General features: G+C 42.6%; 1 protein-coding gene across 1 annotated transcript; it reads left to right on the forward strand.

The window, feature by feature from the left end:
- The first annotated feature begins 4,156 nt into the window (after positions 1–4,156).
- Positions 4,157–5,680, forward strand: LOC123439345 (ervatamin-B-like). The gene is made up of 2 exons (XM_045116071.1): positions 4,157–4,773; positions 4,932–5,680. The coding sequence occupies exons 1-2, from the start codon at positions 4,209–4,211 to the stop codon at positions 5,537–5,539; spliced, it is 1,173 nt and encodes a 390-aa protein (XP_044972006.1). The 5' UTR covers positions 4,157–4,208; the 3' UTR covers positions 5,540–5,680.
- The last annotated feature ends 16,541 nt before the right edge of the window (positions 5,681–22,221 follow it).

Consider the following 22,221-nt stretch of genomic DNA (forward strand, 5'->3'; position numbering starts at 1 on the left):
AGACATAATTACAGGTTCAAAAAACGCATTGAAGTCATCAGCAAGTTATAGGCCATGCATGCCCCTCCTCATGCCACCACACTACACGCGTTGCTACAACAGTTTAGCCCAACAGCCACTTAACCATCGATAAGGAGGAAAGGCCCACGGCCCAGTTCGCTAAACAAACAAAAACGGTTCGGCTTTCATCTTCCTCGTGCAGATGCAGAAAAGCTTCAGGTCTTCTAATGGTGACTCCAGCGGTTCCTCACACATACCTGGGAGGCTGGGACTAGGATGGGCTCCCCTTGGATTTCGGGGGCCCGGGGCGGCCGCCCCGCTCGCCCCCCCTCAGGGCCGGGCCTGAAGCTGCACAAGCAAGATTGGTGGCTGCTCTACTTGCTCGTATGGCGGACGCCGTGGAAAAAAGAAATGAGAGAACCTTCAATAAAGCCAGTTGCCCGTCTACTCCTCTCACATAGCGTTGCCAATAAGCCGTGGGAAAAAAACAGGCTCTAGACACGACCACGGTGGCATCAGATGATGCTCAATGGAGCGGAACAAGCGGACTCTATCGATCTAGGCCGAGGGGGCAGTTTTCCTGATCTCTTTCATATCAAGCTCTTTTTTAGATAAAAGGGAGGAGCTCTCCGGCTCTCATTTCTCACCCTGGGCATTCGATTATTTCAGTCCGGCTAGTTCGGTTTGTGGGTAATTTGTGTATTAGAAAATAAGAACCAAAACTTTTTTTGTCAAAAAATTATCGAACTCAAATTATTCGAGATTTAGTTTTGGGTAATTCGGATACCCATACAAACCGAAATATTCTGGGCACCCATCAAAGTTTTGTATGAATAATTTGTTTAGTATGGGTAATTCAGGTAGTATGAGTAATTTAGTTAGTATGGTGACATGACAATGTACTAATAGCATGAATAATTTGGTTAGTATGAATAACTCGGATAGAGTATTTCTAATTTTTCAGACTGAAACCCTGACCTTAACCCAAAAACCGAATAGCTAATAAATGAGAACCGAACCCTAACCGATACCAAAATTACTCGACAATTCAGGTAATTCGGTTTGGTTCAGGTTCAAGTAGCGGGTTAGGGTACCCAAACACCCAGGATGGCCCATTTCATTGAAAGAAAACCAAACATAGAATACCACAAAACGCACGCAAAACAAAGGTTTTCCAACTCTTCACTTGAGGCGAAGACAAAAAGGAAAAGGGAATGATCTAAAGGACCAGCATACATGGCAAGACAAATCCAAAGTCTGGATTCACCGAAGGACTAATCTGTCAAATTCCAAACATCACCTTAAGATCTACCACAAGTATTTGAGGCGGTTTTGTAGAACTTATTTCAAGGTGAACACGACGAAGATTTTCGTGCCTTCAGAGTTGTGGATCAGCCTCTCCAATCAGGCCTAGAGTTGTGCCAATAACTTGAACTAGGTAAACACATCACATTGTTTTCTATGAGCAAACGATTTCTATTTGTTTGCAATGTATTGCATTTTTCCTCTATGTTTTGAAGCATTTCCAGTGTCTATCTTTGACTGCTATTGAGACACTTATCTTATTTCATTGCATATCTAGAAGCTTTGTACTCTGTTTAGCTTTTCAAGTGTATGTTCTTGTTTGTTAGACTCGTGTATTGGTAATGCTACCTGGTTACATTCTTTGTATTGAACCAGTGAACTTTGTTATTTTCCTATCTGAACTTGAGCCATGGGACTTTGCTGTCCTGAACCTGCATCGTAGAGTATTGTCCTTTGAGTGTAACCAATAAATTTCGCTTCATTTTTGTCTGAACTTGCAGCTAGAGGCCTTTGTTGTAACAAATATGTGTCGCATGGTTTCAGTCTTTGCACTGAACCAACGAATTATGTATTATTTCAGTTTGAACTTGGTCGAGGAGGATAGTGCTATACTAATTCTTACCTGGTGATTCACCGACCTAGGAATATTTTCTTCCTGTAACTATTGTTTGTTTGGAAGTCTGTAACATCAAAATTGATGCTTAATTACTACCTGTAACATAAATTTGTCAACTATCTATGTTCGCAATCAAGGCTGACATGTTGTTTATGAGCTTGGCAGTTTTTGTTTTAGTTATGACTAAGCTTATAGCCACTTGCACTCATGAACTAAGATCGTAGGAGAAACAACACTGGATTGTGTGGCATGTTATGTGTTTTGTTCAGTTAGGACTATGCTTAATCATTTGCACTCATGGACTAGGATCGTGGCAGTAACACCACCGGATCACATGTAATCTTCTATGTTTAGTTTAATTAGGACTAAACTTAACCTCTTGCACACATGGACTAAGATTGTGACAGCAACACCACCGGATTGTGTGGCATGTTCTAAATTTTGTTTAGTTAGGATTAAGCTCATGGACAGGAACGTCGCACAAACGGCACAGAATCATGTGGCATGCTCTATGTTTTGTTTAGTTACGATAAACTTAACCACATGTACTTATGGTCTAAGATCATGACAACAACAACACCAGACCGTGTGGCATGTTCTATCTTTCATTTAGTTAGGACTAAGCTTAACCACTTGCACTCATGAACTGAGATACCTAAATAGTTTATCCCACTATTTTTATTATCTAACATGCACACATGCCAGCTCATCAAATGTCAACCATAGTGTGCATAAAAAAACCATCATTAGCTAGTCCCAACGACTCTATTTATCTCAACATGCATTCATCATACGTCACCATAAATACCACCTCAGCATGTATGTTATTTTTTTCCCATTATGCTACTTATATTCAATAAGTATTTTTACTATATAATAATTAAATAGGATATACAATATGTATATTTAGTTTAATTCAAATATTCATGTTCCATAAAATCAATATATCATAGATATACATTACAATTGATTCTCACAACAACGCACATGGTATCCTCTAGTTGACTAAGATCGTGACAGCAACATCCCTGGATTGTGTGGCATGCTCTATGTTTTGTTTTGTTAGGATTAAACTTAACCACTTGTACTCATTGACTAAAATCATGGTAGGAACATCACCTGATCGTGGCAACAATTAAGAAACTGATGAACAACATGGTGAAATATCCACATGGGCTTTAATGTCAACCGTTAATTTGCTTCGGGTGTTGTAAATTTTTTGTAAGGAGGGTGTACAAAAGCACACCTTTTTTTAAGACGGTATAAATGCAGACTCTCATACATATGCACATACATCCACCTCTATGAACGCACACACACACCTACCCTGATGAGCATCTTCAAGATACTAAACCGACAAATCATCTTGAGATTGACGAATTTACCACATGCACCTTTATAGTCAATTGGAACATCACCTCCCAATGAATTAACATAGCGAAAATTCTAAAATAAATCCGAAAAATATGAGCACCAGTCCGAAGTCTGAAACTTGAAGATGTAGTGCTGGTTCTACCACAAAGATCCTAGATATCCGAGTCAGGCTTGATTCACCACACCTGAATAAACTGAAAAAACGTGTGTGATGGTATTCATCGTGTTATTTTCTTTGAAACTGAAAAAACTGTTGCTACAATTTGAGAGCTGTAATAAAATGACACAAGAAATATTTCCTTTGTAGAATACTTTCTGATAAAATTGAAATACGCCAATGCTGGATCGTGGCCTTCTACTCGGATCTGACATGTTTTGTTATGCATGCAATTAGCTCTCCTCTCTTTCTAATCCGATATAAGAGCTACCTCCATCCATGGTACATATCTGGGTCGATTAAATTCTCTGCATGGTTGAAGCCTAACTTGATATCGCGGTGATTTCAGATATGTGATGAATGTGCACAAGCATTACATAGCTGGTGCAGTGCTGATGTAAACTACCTGATTGCAGGATGGCCTCAATCATCGTACCGTTGGATAATCGCAGGATGTAAGACTTTACTTGTAAACAAATATGGGTGGACTAGACATGGGGGACATGCATGCCTAGTCCACACCACCTACATCTCCATTTTATTGCCTCATCTCAGTGTGCCACATCTCAATTATTTTCTTCTTCCTCCTTTGTGGAGTCCCAACGAGCTGGACCAGCGGTGCAGCACGTTGGCCATGCCCTCATGCATGTTATTTCTTTCATAGGGCTGATTTACTTAGGCCATATAAAGCAACACAACCTAGCTGAGCATGAGCGGCATCCAAAATCACCACCAGCACATTAGCATTACCATCAAATGACTGGTCACACGATCATGTTCTCCACGTCTAGGTGTTCTTCACTAGGGCTATGTGGTGTGCTCCTTGCCACCAGCTGCCTCATGCTAGCCAGCTGCTCCTCTGAGCCGTTGCTGACGGCAAGCCATGATCTTCCCCGCGAGGGCTCTGAAATCGGCACCGACGGCCACCATGATCTGATGATTGGCCGTTTCCACGTGTGGATGACGGCGCAGAACAGATCCTACTTCACCTCCGATGAGAAGGCTCGCCGGTTTGAGGTATACAGGAGCAACATGAGGTACATAGAGGCTGTGAATGCCGGCGCCACCACCTCTGGGCTCACGTACGAGCTTGGGGAGGGTCCCTTCACTGACCTTACACATGAAGAGTTCATGGCGCTTTATACCGGGCAGATTCAGGAGGATGACGAGCAGATTATCATCACCCATGTTGGCCCTGTCAATGGTGCGGGCACACATGAGGGTGTCACCGTGTACGCCAACTTCTCGGCCAAGGTGCCAAGTAGCGTGGACTGGAGGAAGAGAGGCGCCGTCACCCCGGTTAAAGACCAAGGGAAATGCGGTACGTGCAACATCTCTTGTTCTTTTTTTTTTCTACTAGCTTTATATAATTATGACAATTGAGAACGACAACTTGCTACCAAAGTAACAATTGCCACAAAATACCTTTATACATACATAGCTAGCTCAACGATGAAGTTAAGCATTGTGCAACTGCAGGATGTTGTTGGGCATTCGCTGCCGTGGGTGCAATCGAAGGACTACACAAGATCAAGAGAGGGACCCTGGTGTCTCTGTCAGAGCAACAACTAGTAGACTGTGACTACTTCAACAACGGTTGCAATGGTGGCCGGGCTAGCAGAGCTTTCCAGTGGATCCAACAGAATGGGGGGATCACCGCCACATCCTCCTACGGATACAAGGGAGCCACCGGTCGGTGCAGGACGAACCGTAAGCCAGCCGCAAAGATCACCGGCTCCCAGAGAGTCGAGAGCAACAGCGAGGTGTCGCTGAGGAACGCCGTGGCTAACCGGCCTATAGCCGTTTCGATCGCGTCAAACAGCAGCCACTTCCACCACTACAAGAGAGGTATCTTCAATGGGCCATGTAGCACCACTAAGCTGACACATGCAGTCACCGTAGTAGGCTATGGGCGACAGGCGCAAAATGGAGCCAAGTACTGGATCGTGAAGAACTCGTGGGGGCCGGCATGGGGCGAGAAAGGTTACATGCTAGTGAAGAGGGGCACAACGAATCCATCGGGGCAGTGTGGCATTGCGACACGCCCAGTCTTTCCCCTTATGAAAGTAAGAGCATCGACTGATTAATATGCACAAAGTTTGTAATATTGGCCTGCAAGTGCAAAGTGCCTATATGCACGTTGCATATATTTGCCATTATATGCATGTCTAGGCGTGTAATCCATTTTAAAAGTGAAGGACACGTACGAACTTTGTAAGTTCTATTTATTTGGTTTCGATGTAAGATGTCAAGTTATTGGTTTTTTTCTTCTTCGAAATACCTAAGTACTCCCTCTGTAAACTATTATAAGAGTGTTTAGATTACTAAAGTAGTGTTCTAAATGCTCTTATATTAATTTACGGAGGAAGTAGTAACTAATGTCTATTGAAATATTGCGGCAAAAATTATATTCAATTCTTTACTTTGGCCCGCCCAAAAGAATGCGTATTATTTATTCGGGCTTTCTTCTTTCTTCTTTGTGAGACAGTTTGGAGTTAGGATTTTTTTTCTATGATCTAAATTTTAAAGAAATGTTGACTTAGCTGGTGAAATCCTTGGACCGAAATCCACTGATTCTTTGGAGGATTCCCATGATTATATCCTCAGACTTTAGGAGATGAGTTTAATTGCATACAAGTACTGCTTCGAGATTATATCTTTGTATCCACCATCAGTGGCTGGATCACACATTCCTTTTATTTATCAATTATAATTTTCCTATCCGTTAGCAGGACTCCAATCGTGTTCATGTTTCAAAATAGTTGCCTGGGAGCATGCTTATAATCTTTGTGCAGACCAGCGAATCAACAAGACATTTTAATTTTGTGTCAAGAGAAATGTAATAAAGAAGCCAAAATTTCTCTGAAGGTTTCTTAGTTTAAGGAAATTACAAAAATTATCTATGGTCAGCATGAACGCACTTTCATACTATGCCTTTTTTTGAAATGCACTTTCATACTATGCCTTAGTAGCATGGAGTATGTACGCTCTCTTTTTGAATGTTTTCTTAAACTAATAAGTACCCCATATTATTATTTTTCAATTTTTGGATTTACATATTTTTTATCAGGTCAAGCAGGATGATATCTCTGGTTCTCATGACATTTGGGATGCTTGAAACTTTATTATCTTTTGAGTGAATAGCCGTCTTTGTTTTGCAAATACTACCTGGATGGAAAATCCTACAAAGCGTTTGTAGAGAAGCATACTGGAGCTATATTTGACAAATGCCTGATGTACAGGTTAGGCTCTATAAAAAAATGATTCATAGACAATAATGTAATGAATTCTGTTATATTAATACATTATCATGTTATCTTTTGGTTTTTCTTTAATAATACCTACTAATAAGAATGAATGAGTATATTTTTTTATGGTTATACGTGCGTTGCACGTACATGATTACTAGTCCCTGGTTAGATCAACACAACAAGAAACAACACAATATTCAGTCATCCCATGCATTTTCCACATAGTATTAGAGCGGTTAGTCTCGCGACGTCAATCCTAGGTTCCTCTACCACTTCCGCAGCGTGCCGCCCCCGGGAAGATCAATCTTCTCTCCCGGGGGCGTGATCGGGGCGTGACACCCGATCAATCAAAGATTAGATAGGTTCTAGATCAATTCATAGATTATATCCAATTTTCAGAATTCTATTAGAATAGATTTTCTTTAGCCACCAAATAAATCTCGGTGCAGAAATCTGTATTCCAGACGGCTGCCAACGAGCGCATCAGCCTGACACCTCCCCGACGCGATCTACATCAACATCACGGGCGGTAAGCGCATCAACACCGGGCACAGGGGCGGGCCCAGGAATTGAAGATTGTGTATTCAAATTTTGAAAAATAGTTGAAGCTTATAGTCTTCCTTTCCAAACGTATAACCGATCATAGCAGCATATCATAGTAGCTCTAAAATATAGAAATGGTCTCACATATTATATTATATTATATTTATAAAAAATTATCATGATTTGGTATTGTTCAACGTATAGAAGTAAAAAATTTGTTCAACATACCATCACAAAATCTAAGATTTATAGAGGATAGAAAATAGAAAATGATAAGGAACCTTACAAATTACAGGATAATTTTACGGTCCTTGATACTTTGAAAATGAGTGATGATGTCATCATCCTTAACTTGCAAGAAGAATTTCCTTTCAATCAATGTGACCAAGCAATCACTCAAAATTTATAAACACTCGCATTACAAACTCAAATGAAAAATAGCAAATTCTCTTGTCTAAACAATTCATAGCAAATGTGCACGCTGGCTCGACGTCTCCTGCCGGTAACTCATAGCAACTCAGTTCAGGCCGTCCTGTCAGCACAGGCATCTATGAGATCAGGAGCATGCACATGCATGCATCCATGGATCACGTCCCCATCCAGGGGCCATCTGCATCCGCTCCAGCATGCCTCGATCACGGTAGGGCGAACTCACACCGAGCGTTGCACGCGTCTGCATTGAACGACCGACCGATGTGCACTGCATCAAGCCAAACTACATCAAGCCAAACAACCTCATCAAGCTGACTACGAGTCAAAATCTTCGACGAACAAATCTTCGAGAAGCGATATATATCAACACGCGCCATCCACACGCCAGGTCGGTGTGGAAAGAGATGTAATTTTTCATCGACTTCTCCGGCACGACACGGCATCGATACTTCGTCGCCATAGGAACGCCTTCAAGCGACCCAGCATAGTCGACATGCCGCTGCAACACAATCTGACAGATTAACTCCTCGTCCGTCACCGTGGCCTTAGAGAGGATCCGTGCCTCCTGATGGCGTGACTGTTGCGACAACGACACCTGGTACTCGTCTTTGTCATAGGAGTTGACGATCTCCTTGCCAGAGCAGTCGATGGCCATGAAGCCCAATGACCCCTGAGACCGATGCCGGCGGCACCAAGACCCGGAGCCGCCACCGCCTATCGCGGTGGAGAATCATAATTCGGCCATATGTGGAGAGGATGAGCAACTCATGTAAGACTTTGAACGCGAATTCGTGTGGCTGTGGACGCCGCTGGAGTATGGAATACATATAGGTGCGTCCAGGCCAGGCGAATAGACGATCAACCCTTTTCAATGCAGCGCAATGATCGAAGTTGGTTTCTCGGGACAACACGTCTGTATTGAAACGACGACACCCGTCTAGTCACGTCGGTCAGTGTCATGCTCCCGTCTGGTCACATCATCCATTGCGGCTTTGGGTCGACATGAATGTGGCACAAGAAGCGGCACATATGTTGGTGAGAAAGCCAGGGGGTGTTTTTGATGGGTCTGAGGTCTCAGACGCGTGCGTGGCAGTGGTCCAGATACCCACATAGGGGTGAGTCTACCTATGAGTTCGCCAGGGAAAGCCCAGAGGATGGTAATTGAATGATGCAGGAGGTGTCCGACAACGAGCCAGTGTCCGGGCCCGCGTCGGTTAAAGGATTCGCCATGACACATGTGCAGGTGTACTTTAATACGGTTACGGTGGACTCCTGCGAAGAAGAGTAGAACATGGAAGACTGGTGTGTCTAAAGAGCAGGACGTGAAACATGGACGTGTCCATGGCCGACAAAGAATTAAATTTGACCTCGCTTAAATGACACTAGTGAAAAACGGGCCTTTGGCCTGGACCCTTTAGTCCCGGCCTCCCTCTAGGCCGGGACTAAAGGCCCGGCCACGTCGCCCCAAATCGCAATGCCGCCCACGAGGCTTTGGTCCCGGCCCGTAAGGAGCCTTTAGTCCCGGTTTGTGTCTCAAACCGGGACTAAAGGGCTACGCGGTGTGCAGCCCGCATGTGCGCCACCTTTAGTCCCGGTTTGTGTCTCAAACCGGGACTAAAGTCCTCTGCCTATATATAGCACAGCCCCCTCTCCCCTCTTCCTTGCATTTTTCTTGGATGGAAGAGTGTGGGTGTGTGCTAGCTCTCCATTTTTTTTGATGCACTAGAGGTGTTTGTTGAAATGTGTGTTAGAGCGATGCCGCTTCAGTTCACCGAACACAACTACAATATGAGATGCCCGAGCCACGCTTAAACCTCTTCCTCTTTATTTCTACTTATTCTAAAAGGTTAGCAACTATATTTCCTCGTTTAGACCGTGCGGTACTAATTTTTAGGATCGTGATTGTATTTGATATACTGTCGCATAACGCAGATGAGCCATCCATGGATGTACGATGATCGACGCACAACCGCTTACAGAGAAGGCGTGCATTCTTTTCGAGATGCAGCCGATGCGAACAAGCATGGTGGTGGCTATATGTTTTGTCCATGTGTTGAATGTCGGAATGAGAAGGATTACACTTCCTCAAGAGTCATTCAGAGCCACCTGCTTCGGTCCGGTTTTATGTCGGGCTATAATGTTTGGACCAAGCACGGAGAAAGAAGGGTTATGATGGAAGACGACGATGAAGAAGAAGAGAACGATGATGACAACTACCGATCTATGTTCCCTGAGTATGCTGATACCGCAATGGAAGACAATGAAGAAGAAGATCAGGATGAAGAATGGGAACCAGATGAGCCCGCTGATGATCTTGGCCGGGTCATTTCTGATGCACGGCGAGGTTGCGACACAGAAAAGAAGAGGTTGCAGTTCGAGCAGATGTTACAGGACCACAACAAATTGTTGTACCCAACTTGTGAAGATGGCCAGAAGAAGCTGGGTAGCACACTGGAATTGCTGAAGTGGAAGGCAGAGACCGGTGTGACTGACTCGTCATTCGAAAAGTTGCTGGTACTGATGAAGAAGATGCTTCCAAGAAAGAACGAATTGCCCGCCAGCACGTACGAAGCAAAGAAGCTTGTTTGCCCTCTAGGATTAGACGTGCAGAAGATACATGCATGCCCTAATGACTGCATGCTCTACCGCGGTGAGAAATACGAGAATATGGATAAATGCCCGGTACGCATTGCATTGCGGTATAAGATCAGAAAAGATGACCCTGGTGATATTGAGGGCGAGCCACCCAGGAAGAGGGTTCCTGCCAAGGTGATGTGGTATGCTCCTATAATACCACGGTTGAAACGTCTGTTCAGAAATAAAGATCATGCGAAGTTGTTGCGATGGCACATGAAAGATCGTATGAAAGACGATAAGTTGAGGCACACCGCTGATGGTCGGCAGTGGAGAAAAATCGAGAGAGAGTTCCCGAGATTTGCAGCTGACGCAAGGAACTTATGGTTAGGTCTGAGTACAGATGACATGAATCCTTTTGGGGAGCAGAGTTGCAGTCACAGCACCTGGCCCGTTACTCTATGTATCTACAACCTTCCTCCTTGGTTGTGCATGAAGCGGAAGTTCATTATGATGCCAGTGCTTATCCAAGGTCCAAAGCAACCCGGCAACGATATTGATGTGTACCTAAGGCCATTAGTTGATGAACTTTTACAGCTGTGGGCCGAACCAGGTGTACGTGTGTGGGACGAGCACAAACAAGAGGAATTTGACCTTCGAGCGTTGCTTTTCCTAACCATCAATGATTGGCCTGCTCTTAGTAACATTTCAGGACAGTCAAACAAGGGATAGAATGCATGCACGCACTGTTTGGATCAGACAGAAAGTATATATCTGGACAAATGTAGGAAGAATGTGTACCCGTACAATCGTCGTTTTCTTCCGCCCAAGCATCCCTTAAAGAAAAAAGGCAAGCATTTCAATGGCAAGGCAGAACCCCGGGGGAAGCCTGTCATCCGTACTGGTGCTGAAGTATTTGATATGGTCAAAGATTTAAAAGTAATCTTTGGAAAGGGTCCTCGCAGCCAACCTGTTCCTAACGGCCCTGATAAGCGCGTACCCATGTGGAAGAAGAAATCTATATTTTGGGAGCTACCCTACTGGGAAGTCCATGAGGTCCGCTCGGCAATCGACGTGATGCACCTGACGAAGAATCTCTGCGTGAATATTCTAGGCTTCCTGGGCTTGTATGGAAAGTCAAAAGATACACCGGAAGCACGGGAGGACCAGGAACGTCATAAAGGAAGAGATGGCATGCATCCAGGGCAGTTTCAAGGGCGTGCCAGCTACGCTCTTACTAAGGAAGAGAAGGAAATCTTCTTTGAAGTCCTTTTCAGTATCAAGGTCCCGACTGGCTTCTCGTCGAATATAAAGGGAATCGTAAATATGAAAGACAAAAAATTCCAAAACCTAAAGTCTCATGACTGCCACGTGCTTATGACGCAATTGCTTCCGGTTGCATTGAGGGGAATTCTACCGGAAAATGTTCGCCTGGCAATTGTGAAGGTATGTGCATTCCTCAATGCAATTTCTCAGAAGGTAATCGATCGAGAAAGTCTATCAGGGTTACAGATTGATGTGGTCCAATGTCTGGTCAGCTTTGAGTTGTTGTTCCCGCCATCCTTCTTCAATATAATGACACACCTCCTAGTTCACCTAGTCGAAGAGATTAGAATTCTCGGTCCTGTGTTTCTACACAATATGTTCCCCTTCGAGAGGTTCATGGGAGTCTTAAAGAAATATGTTCGTAACCGTTCTAGGCCAGAAGGAAGCATCTCCAAGGGCTATGGAACAGAGGAGGTCATTGAGTTTTGTGTGGACATTCTTCCTGACCTTAAGCCGATTGGTGTTCCTGAATCTCGGTATGAGGGTAGGCTGACAGGAAAAGGCACACTAGGAAGGAAAGCAAAAGTATGTATGGACGGGCATTCTTTCTCTCAAGCACACTACACAGTTCTACACAATTCCACCGTGGTGGCTCCGTATATCGTGAGACACAAGAATATTCTACGCTCCGAAAACCCGGGGAAGGCTGACTCTTGGATTAAAGGGGAACACGAGAAGACTTTCGGCAGTTGGTTGCAGACACATCTCATGAATGACGACACCGTTGGAGATCAGCTGTACTGTTTGGCCAGGCCACCATCTTCGACTATATGTACTTTCCAAGGGTATGAGATAAATGGGAATACATTTTACACGGTTGCCCAAGATAAAAAGAGCACCAGCCAAAATAGTGGTGTCCGCTTTGATGCAACACACGAGAATGGGCACTGTTTGGAAACATATTACGGGTACATAGAGGAGATACGGGAACTTGACTATGGACCTACTTTTAAGATCCCTTTGTTTCGGTGCAAATGGGTGAAGCTGACAGGAGGCGGGGTAGTTGTAGACCAAAAGTACGGCATGACAACAGTGGATCTCAACAATCTTGCGTACATGGACGAACCATTTGTCCTAGCCAATGATGTCGCTCAGGTTTTCTATGTGAAGGACATGTCTACAAAAACGAGAAAAAGAAATCAGCAAAAGAAGATATCGTCCGATGAGCCAAAACGCCACATAGTTCTTTCAGGGAAAAGAAACATCGTGGGAGTAGATGACAAGACGACATGTCAGTAGATTATAATAAGTTTCATGAAATTCCGCCCTTCAAAGTGAAAACTGACCCAAGCTTCCTACTGAATGATGAAGATTCTCCATGGCTACGACCCAGAAGAAAACAGAAATAATAGATAGGAATATTGGTGCAATAATGTAATAATGTCGTAGCCCTCTCAACTTTTTAACACATGCTATGTGGGTGAAATGATGATAGCATGCCAACTTTCAACATTTTCAGAGTTCATTTGTAGTGCTTTTCAATTTCAGGGTCAACTAGCTCAAAAAAAAAGTAAATGCACGAAGAATACCAAATGAAGTCAGAAATTGTTGAAATTTTGTGATGTGCCTTTGAATGGTGCATTTTGAACACACAAAAAGTATGGAGTTCAAATAAGTTCAAAAAAATGAAATCCCTTTGTAAGAGATGAGTTCTCGTTCGAAACCGTGATACTTCGATAGAGATTGTCCGTTTTGTACACGAAGTGCATCCAGTTTTTGTCGTAGCCCTCTCAACTTTTTAACACATTCTATGTGGATGAAATGATGATAGCATTCCAACTTTCAACATTTTCATAGTTCATTTGTAGTGCTTTTCAATTTCAGGGTCAACTAGCTCAAAAAAAAATAAGTAAATGCACGAAGAATACCACATGAAGTCAGAAATTGTTGAAATTTTGGGATGTGCCTTTGAATGGTGCATTTTGAACACACAAAAAGTATGGAGTTCAAATAAGTTCAAAAAAACGAAATCCCTTTGTAAGAGATGAGTTCTCGTTCGAAACCCTGATACTTCGAGAGAGATTGTCCGTTTTGTACACGAAGTGCATCCAGTTTTTGTCATAGCCCTCTCAACTTTTTAACACATGCTATGTGGGTGAAATGATGATAGCATGCCAACTTTCAACATTTTCAGAGTTCATTTGTAGTGCTTTTCAATTTCAGGGTCAACTAGCTCAAAAAAAAAAGTAAATGCACGAAGAATACCAAATGAAGTCAGAAATTGTTGAAATTTTGTGATGTGCCTTTGAATGGTGCATTTTGAACACACAAAAAGTATGGAGTTCAAATAAGTTCAAAAAAATGAAATCCCTTTGTAAGAGATGAGTTCTCGTTCGAAACCGTGATACTGAGAGAGATTGTCCGTTTTGTACACGAAGTGCATCCAATTTTTGTCGTAGCCCTCTCAACTTTTTAACACATGCTATGTGGGAGAAATGATGATAGCATGCCAACTTTCAACATTTTCAGAGTTCATTTGTAGTGCTTTTCAATTTCAGGGTCAACTGGCTCATAAAAAATAAGTAAATGCACGAAGAATACCAAATGAAGTCACAAATTGTTGAAATTTTGTGATGTGCCTTTGAATGGTGCATTTTGAACACACAAAAAGTATGGAGTTCAAATAAGTTCGAAAAAAGGAAATCCCTTTGTAAGAGATGAGTTCTCGTTCGAAACCCTCATACTTCGAGAGAGATTGTCCGTTTTGTACACGAAGTGCATCCAGTTTTTGTCGTAGCCCTCTCAACTTTTTAACACATGCTATGTGGGTGAAATGATGATATCATGCCAACTTTCAACATTTTCAGAGTTCATTTGTAGTGCTTTTCAATTTCAGGGTCAACTAGCTCAAAAAAATAAGTAAATGCACGAAGAATACCAAATGAAGTTAGAAATTATTGAAATTTTGTGATGTGCCTTTGAATGGTGCATTTTGAACACACAAAAATTATGGAGTTCAAATAGGTTCAAAAAAATGAAATCCCTTTGTAAGAGACGAGTTCTCGTTCGAAACCCTGATACTTCGAGAGAGATTGTCCGTTTTGTACACGAAGTGCATCCAGTTTTTGTCGTAGCCCTCTCAACTTTTTAACACATGCTATGTGGGTGAAATGATGATAGCATGCCAACTTTCAACATTTTCAGAGTTCATTTGTAGTGCTTTTCAATTTCAGGGTCAACTAACTAAAAAAAAAAGTAAATGCACGAAATATACCACCTGAAGTCAGAAATTGTTGAAATTTTGTGATGTGCCTTTGAATGGTGCATTTTGAACACACAAAAAGTATGGAGTTCAAATAAGTTCAAAAAAATGAAATCCCTTTGTAAGAGATGAGTTCTCGTTCGAAACCCTAATACTTCGAGAGAGATTGTCCGTTTTGTACACGAAGTGCATCCAGTTTTTGTCGTAGCCCTATCAACTTTTTAACACATGCTATGTGGGTGAAATGATGATAGCATGCCAACTTTCAACATTTTCAGAGTTCATTTGTAGTGCTTTTCCATTTCAGGGTCAACTAGCTCAAAACAAAATAGGTAAATGCACGAAATATACCACATGAAGTCAGAAATTGTTGAAATTTTGTGATGTGCCTTTGAATGATGCATTTTGAACACACAAAAAGTATGGAGTTCAAATAAGTTCAAAAAAATGAAATCCCTTTGTAAGAGATGAGTTCTCGTTCGAAACCCTGATACTTCGAGAGAGATTGTCCGTTTTGTACACGAAGTGCATCCAGTTTTTGTCATAGCCCTCTCAACTTTTTAACACATGCTATGTGGGTGAAATGATGATAGCATGCCAACTTTCAACATTTTCAGAGTTCATGTGTAGTGCTTTTCAGTTTCAGGGTGAACTAGCTCAAAAAAAAATAAATGCACGAAGAATACCAAATGAAGTCAGAAATTGTTGAAATTCTGTGATGTGCCTTTGAATGGTGCATTTTGAACACACAAAAAGTATGGAGTTCAAATAAGTTCAAAAAAATGAAATCCCTTTGTAAGAGATGAGTTCTCGTTCGAAACCGTGATACTTCGAGAGAGATTGTCCGTTTTGTACTCGAAGTCCATCCAGTTTTTGTCGTTGCCCTCTCAACTTTTTAACACATGCTATGTGGGTGAAATGATGATAGCATGCCAACTTTCAACATTTTCAGAGTTCATTTGTAGTGCTTTTCAATTTCAGGGTCAACTGGCTCATAAAAAATAAGCAAATGCACGAAGAATACCAAATGAAGTCACAAATTGTTGAAATTTTGTGATGTGCCTTTGAATGGTGCATTTTGAACACACAAAAAGTATGGAGTTCAAATAAGTTCGAAAAAAGGAAATCCCTTTGTAAGAGATGAGTTCTCGTTCGAAAACCTCATACTTCGAGAGAGATTGTCCGTTTTGTACACGAAGTGCATCCAGTTTTTGTCGTAGCCCTCTCAACTTTTTAACACATGCTATGTGGGTCAAATGATGATATCATGCCAACTTTCAACATTTTCAGAGTTCATTTGTAGTGCTTTTCAATTTCAGGGTCAACTAGCTCAAAAAAAATAAGTAAATGCACGAAGAATACCAAATGAAGTTAGAAATTATTGAAATTTTGTGATGTGCCTTTGAATGGTGCATTTTGAACACACAAAAATTATGGAGTTCAAATAAGTTCAAAAAAATGAAATCCCTTTGTAAGAGATGAGTTCTCGTTCGAAACCCTGATACTTCGAGAGAGATTGTCCGTTTTGTACACGAAGTGCATCCAGTTTTTGTCGTAGCCCGCTCAACTTTTTAACACATGCTATGTGAGTGAAATGACGATAGCATGCCAACTTTCAACATTTTCAGAGTTCATCTGTAGTGCTTTTCAATTTCAGGGTCAACTAGCTCAAAAAAAAAGTAAATGCACGAAGAATACCAAATGAAGTCAGAAATTGTTGAAATTTTGTGATGTGCCTTTGAATGGTGCATTTTGAACACACAAAAAGTATGGAGTTCAAATAAGTTCAAAAAAATGAAATCCCTTTGTAAGAGATGAGTTCTCGTTCGAAACCGTGATACTTCGAGAGAGATTGTCCGTTTTGTACACGAAGTGCATCCAGTTTTTGTCGTAGCCCTCTCAACTTTTTAACACATGCTATGTGGGTGAAATGATGATAGCATGCCAACTTTCAACATTTTCAGAGTTCATTTGTAGTGCTTTTCAATTTCAGGGTCAACTAGCTCAAAAAAATAAGTAAATGCACGAAATATACCAAATGAAGTCGGAAATTGTTGAAATTTTGTGATGTGCCTTTGAATGGTGCTTTTTGAATACACAAAAAGTATGGAGTTCAAATAACTTCAAAAAATTAAATCCCTTTGTAAGAGATGTGTTCTCGTTCGAAACCCTGATACTTCGAGAGAGATTGTCCGTTTTGTACACGAAGTGCATCTAGTTTTTGTCGTAGCTGAAAGTGCATGCTATGCCCCTAATTGTCTTTTGGTGTTAATGACAACAAATACATAGGAAACTAATCCTATTTGTTGAGTGTATCTCAGGACGGCAAGTACTTTAGTAGATTAAGATTTATGTGCCAAAGGTTGCCTGAAAAGATTGGTGAGTTATATTTCGAGAAGACTCGGGATTAAGAAGAGATGCTGTAGAATAGTCTTTTGAGTTTACTAATATTGAGTATAGGGATCCTGCACTATTAAGAGGGGATCACAGGCTTTGCGATAAACTTGCTCATACCACATCTCTACAACCATATCAAACACCACATACTGTCCACTCTCTACAATTCAACATATGTCCAATCTCCTCGGACATCCGGCTCCCTCCGGACGTCCGAGGGCCCGACGTCCGGCTGGCTTCGGAAATCCGCAGCCAGACACCAGTAGGTTGTTAGGCTTATATCTCGGAAATCCGGCTCCCTCCGGACGTCCGAGGGCCGGACGTCCGGCCAAGCTCCGGAAGTCCGGGGGTCAACACCAGTAGTTTGTGTGCACTATATCTCGGAAATCCGGCTCCCTCCGGACGTCCGAGCGCCGGATGTCCGACACCCATCGGAAATCCGGAAGCCACCACTAGTAGAAATTGTGCTGTATAACACGGACTTCCGGGCAGCTCCGGACGTCCGTATGCTGATGAATTCAAATACGTTCAGGCACATCTACATGCCTCGGACGACCGACTCCTATCGTACGTCCGGCCGCTGATGAATTCAGAAGAGTTCCAGGCATGCCTACAGGTCTCGGACGTCGTCGGACGTCCGGCCCCTCACGGACGCCCGGACTTCCGACTAGTGTGGGACGTCCGGACCCTGTGTGACTTATTGCACCTCCAACGGCTGGATTTCACTCCACACTATAAATACTCTTCTCCCACCTCGTGAAAGGGTGTTCAACACAGCTAAGACACATCTAAGAACACCTTTCCTCTCACTCACTCTTGTCTACACCAAATCCTAGATCCCAAGAGCATTTGTGAGTCCTTTTGAGTGTTGTTCCAATCAAAAGATAGATCGTCTCCCTCTCCTCCTTCCCACCAAAGTGATTTGTGATTTGAGCAAGTTTTGAGCAATCCCCGTGATCTTGTTACTCTTGGAGGTTGGAGACTCCTAGGCGGTAGGAGTCTTCGGAGAGGAATCAAACCATTGTGATATCCCCCGGAAAGTTTGTGAAGGTTTGGAAGCCACCTCAAGGCTTACCACTAGTGGTTGAGAAACGCCTTCGTGGAGTTATCTCAAAGGGAGAATAGGGTGATCCTTCGTGGCGTTGGTGTGCCTTCGTGGTAACATCCGCCCCTCTAACGGTGATGTAGCTTCCCTCCAAGGAAGTGAACATCGGGATACATCCTTGTCTCTCTCGGAGTTTCGGTTATTCTTAACCCTAACTCTCTACTTGTGTTAATCCTTATTACATACTTGTATTTGCTTATTGTTTACCGCTTGCCTTGCTTCACTCCTAATAGCTTACTCTTTGTCATAGCAATTATTAGGCTTACACTTATATTCCACACTTTAGCCTAAAATTGCTAAGTAATTGTTAAAATTTGGATTTGTACCTATTCACCCCCCCCCTCTAGGTCCATCTCGATCCTTTTCAATTGGTATCAGAGTCTCGTTCTCTATTTGTGTGGCTTAACCACCCTAGAGCGAGATGGACGTGAATCCAGCTACGGTAGCTCCAGTGCAGAGGGACGAGACTTCCTCGGAAGTCAAGTCTTTCACCTCTGATGATCTGGAACGGGCGCTTGCCAAGCAAAAAGAGGAGCATGATGCGTCTCTTGAGACCATGATCCAAATGAGACTAGCATCACTAACCGCGGGGACAACCACGTCCCCGAGGACCTTAGGGCCCCACGTGCACGGTACTCCATTTGGCCAACCTCCTCCAGAGAGGAACCAAACCAGTGTTCCATGGCTTTATGCTAGATCTCAAATTGAGAAACCTAAGTACAATCCTGGAGGAAAACCTCCCTTGCTTGATGACAATTCCGATTTTGCTTTATGGAGAGTTGGTATGCAGGATCATCTTAGGTACGCCAATGATGAGATGCTGGACATCCTCGAACATGGGTACAATCCTGTTGATCCAAGATGCCTCACGCCCAGAGAAACCTATGACAAGCATCTCAATGACACTGCGATCATGTGCATAAGAAAAGGAATGAATGACAAGCAACGAAGACCTTACATTCACATCACAAGTGCCAAGGAATTGTGGGACAGGATCATAAGGACCAAGACCGGTACCTCCACTCTTTGGCTTGCTCAATATGAAATTGCCAAGGGGCAATTACAGAATTTCTGTATGGAAAAGGGTGAATCTCCCAAGCAGCTACTAGAACGGCTCATGACTCTCGCCGCAGACATTGAGTCATGTGACTGTGACAAGACGGAAGATGGTTTCAATCTGACCAAGAGATTCCTTGTGGACAAGTTACTTCACGCTCTTGCTCCATATCACCATAAAATGGTATGGGACATGAAACAGCATCATGCTTTCAAAGAAATGACTCCGGATGACATCTTATCCACTTTCCAATTATTTGAAGAGTCAAAGGCAAATGCAACAAAGCACCTAGCCATGCATGGCACTTCAACATCAAAGATCAATCTTGCTTTGAAAGCCAAGCATAAGTATGACGAAGAAGAAAGTGAAGAATAAGAAGGTGATGATGACTGTCAAGATGGTGATGATGTTGACTCTGATGAAAGCCCATCGTTTGAGGACATTGCTCTCTTTGTGAAGAAGTTCAGTGCAGGGAAGTTCAAGGGAAGATTTCCAAAGAAGAAGGTAAGGAAATGCTATAACTGTGAGGAAACCAACCACTTCTCCAACGACTGCCCTTACGAGAAGAGAGAAGACAAACCAAGGTTTCCAAAGACCTATGTAAAGAAGAAGTTACCAAACCCTATGAACTCCAAGTCCAAGAGGACAGATGGAAGAGCAATGGTTGCACAAGAAGAATCAGATCCAGAAGATGTTGGTGGAGTTGCCGGAGTAGCTCAAGATACACAGAGTACCTTGAGGCTAGTCAACAAAAGTGGTGATGTTGTTCACTACAACTATATGAATGACTACAAGGGCAACGCTCACAAGTGTTTGATGGCAAAGACTGCCATGGGAGATGGGGAAGACCAAAGCTCCCATGATAAGGTTAAGGTAACCCCACGGTTAAACTCTTTCAGTCTAGTTTCTACCCACTCTGATGAGTATCTTGATGCGGAAGATCATTATGAGGATGATGATTTAGATCATCCCATGTTTGCTAAAATGAACAAATTTATGTGCTCTCTTAAAGGAAAGAAGCTCACTATGTTTCGCATACTTATGGAAATGGTGAGTAAGCACACCAATACCATCAAGGAAGTCGAAACCCTCGTCACTGAGGAGAAGGAGAGAAATGAACTCCTTGAGCAGAAAGTCCTTTATGAAGAAGCACAAAATGATGCATTATGTTCAAAAGTAGGTGAAAACCTTGATAAACATGCTAATGATCTTGCCTCCTTGAAAAAGGCTGAAAATGTGTGCATAGAATTACTAAATGATAAAGACCGACTTGTGAACTCTCATGCTTCTCTTTCTAAGGACTGTGAGCATCTATCCTTGTCTCTCAAAGACAAGGAAGAGAAACTCACTGTTCTTACAAAGAGCTTTGAGGCACTTAAGGTCACTTATCTTGACACTCTAGCTAAGGCCTACTCCTCACCTATTATCAATGTTGATACCTGCACTACTAACCCTAGTAGTGAACTGACATCTATCCTTGAGGAAAACTGTACGTTAAGGGCACAGCTAGACAGAGGTCTCATGACATGTGCACAAGGACAAAAGACTCTCAATGAGATCTTAATTCGACACAATGGAGGTGTCGCCAAGAAAGGGCTTGGGTTCAACCCAAGCACTGCCAAGAAAAGTGCATCTCCTCTGAAGTGTACCACTCCTCTTAAGGAAATATTTGTACCAGAGGGACACACGGAGAAAGGTAAGGTTGTGAGTGGATCGGCCACTAGGGGTCCGTCTACTCACAACAAGACAACTAAATTCATGCCTCCATCCTATGTACTATGCAAATCAAAGGAAGGAGAAGTTTGTGCTAAATTCGTTGGTCCCCGTAATGCATTTCGATTCTATGCCATTTGGGTCCCTAAGACTCTTGTAACTAATGTGAAAGGCCCCATGACAAAATGGGTACCTCAAACCAAGTCTTAATTCTTTACAGGCTGTTTTCTCCGGTGGAGAAAAATGGGTGATCGACAGTGGATGCACCAATCATATGACCGGAGATAGTAACTTGCTCTATGACTTCATGCAAGCCATTCGACCATACATGAGCATTGTATTTGGTGGAGGGTCGAAAGGGCAGGTAATTGGGTTGGGCAAGGTGGAAATCACTAATGACATGTCTATTGCAAATTTCATGCTTGTCCAATCTCTCCAATATCATTTACTTTCAGTTCGCCAATTGGCTTCCGTCGGTTATGACACACTATTTGGACTAACGGATGTGAAAGTCTTTAAGAGAGACACTCTTGAAGTGGCTTTTGTTGGAGAGTTGGATGGCAACCTTTACACGGTTGATTTCTCGAAAGAGAGCACTTTCCATACGACTTGTCTAATGGCCAAGGCCGACATGGGATGGCTGTGGCATTGCCGGCTCGCCCATGTTGGCATGAAAAATCTTCAAAATCTCTTAAACGGTAATCACATTCTTGGACTAACAAATGTATCTTTTAAGAAAGATCGTGTGTGTAGTGCATGCATAGCTGGGAAGCAACATCAATCAAGACATCCACCCAAGAACGTTGTATCCACTTCGAGGCCGTTAGAGCTCCTTCATGTGGATCTATTTGGGCCTCCTTCATGGGCGAGTCTTGGAGGGAAAAAGTATGGCCTAGTCATTGTTGATGATTACTCAAGATATGTTGGAATTATGCCCTAGAGGCAATAATAAATATAGTTATTATTATAATCCCTGTATCAAGATAATTGTTTATTATCCATGCTATAATTGTATTGAATGAAGACTCATTTACATGTGTGGATACATAGACAAAACACTGTCCCTAGTAAGCCTCTAGTTGGCTAGCCAGTTGATCAAAGATAGTCAGTGTCTTCTGATTATGAACAAGGTGTTGTTGCTTGATAACTGGATCACGTCATTAGGAGAA

This window comes from Hordeum vulgare, chromosome 3H (genome assembly GCF_904849725.1).
Source record: "Hordeum vulgare subsp. vulgare chromosome 3H, MorexV3_pseudomolecules_assembly, whole genome shotgun sequence".
Taxonomy (NCBI): domain Eukaryota; kingdom Viridiplantae; phylum Streptophyta; class Magnoliopsida; order Poales; family Poaceae; genus Hordeum; species Hordeum vulgare.

Excerpts from the sequence above, each read along its gene's own strand:
- LOC123439345 (XM_045116071.1), top strand. The coding sequence starts at position 4,209 with ATGACTGGTCACACGATCATGTTCTCCACGTCTAGGTGTTCTTCACTA. Across the intron at positions 4,774-4,931 it reads TAAAGACCAAGGGAAATGCG|GATGTTGTTGGGCATTCGCT; the intron begins GTACGTGCAACA and ends GTGCAACTGCAG.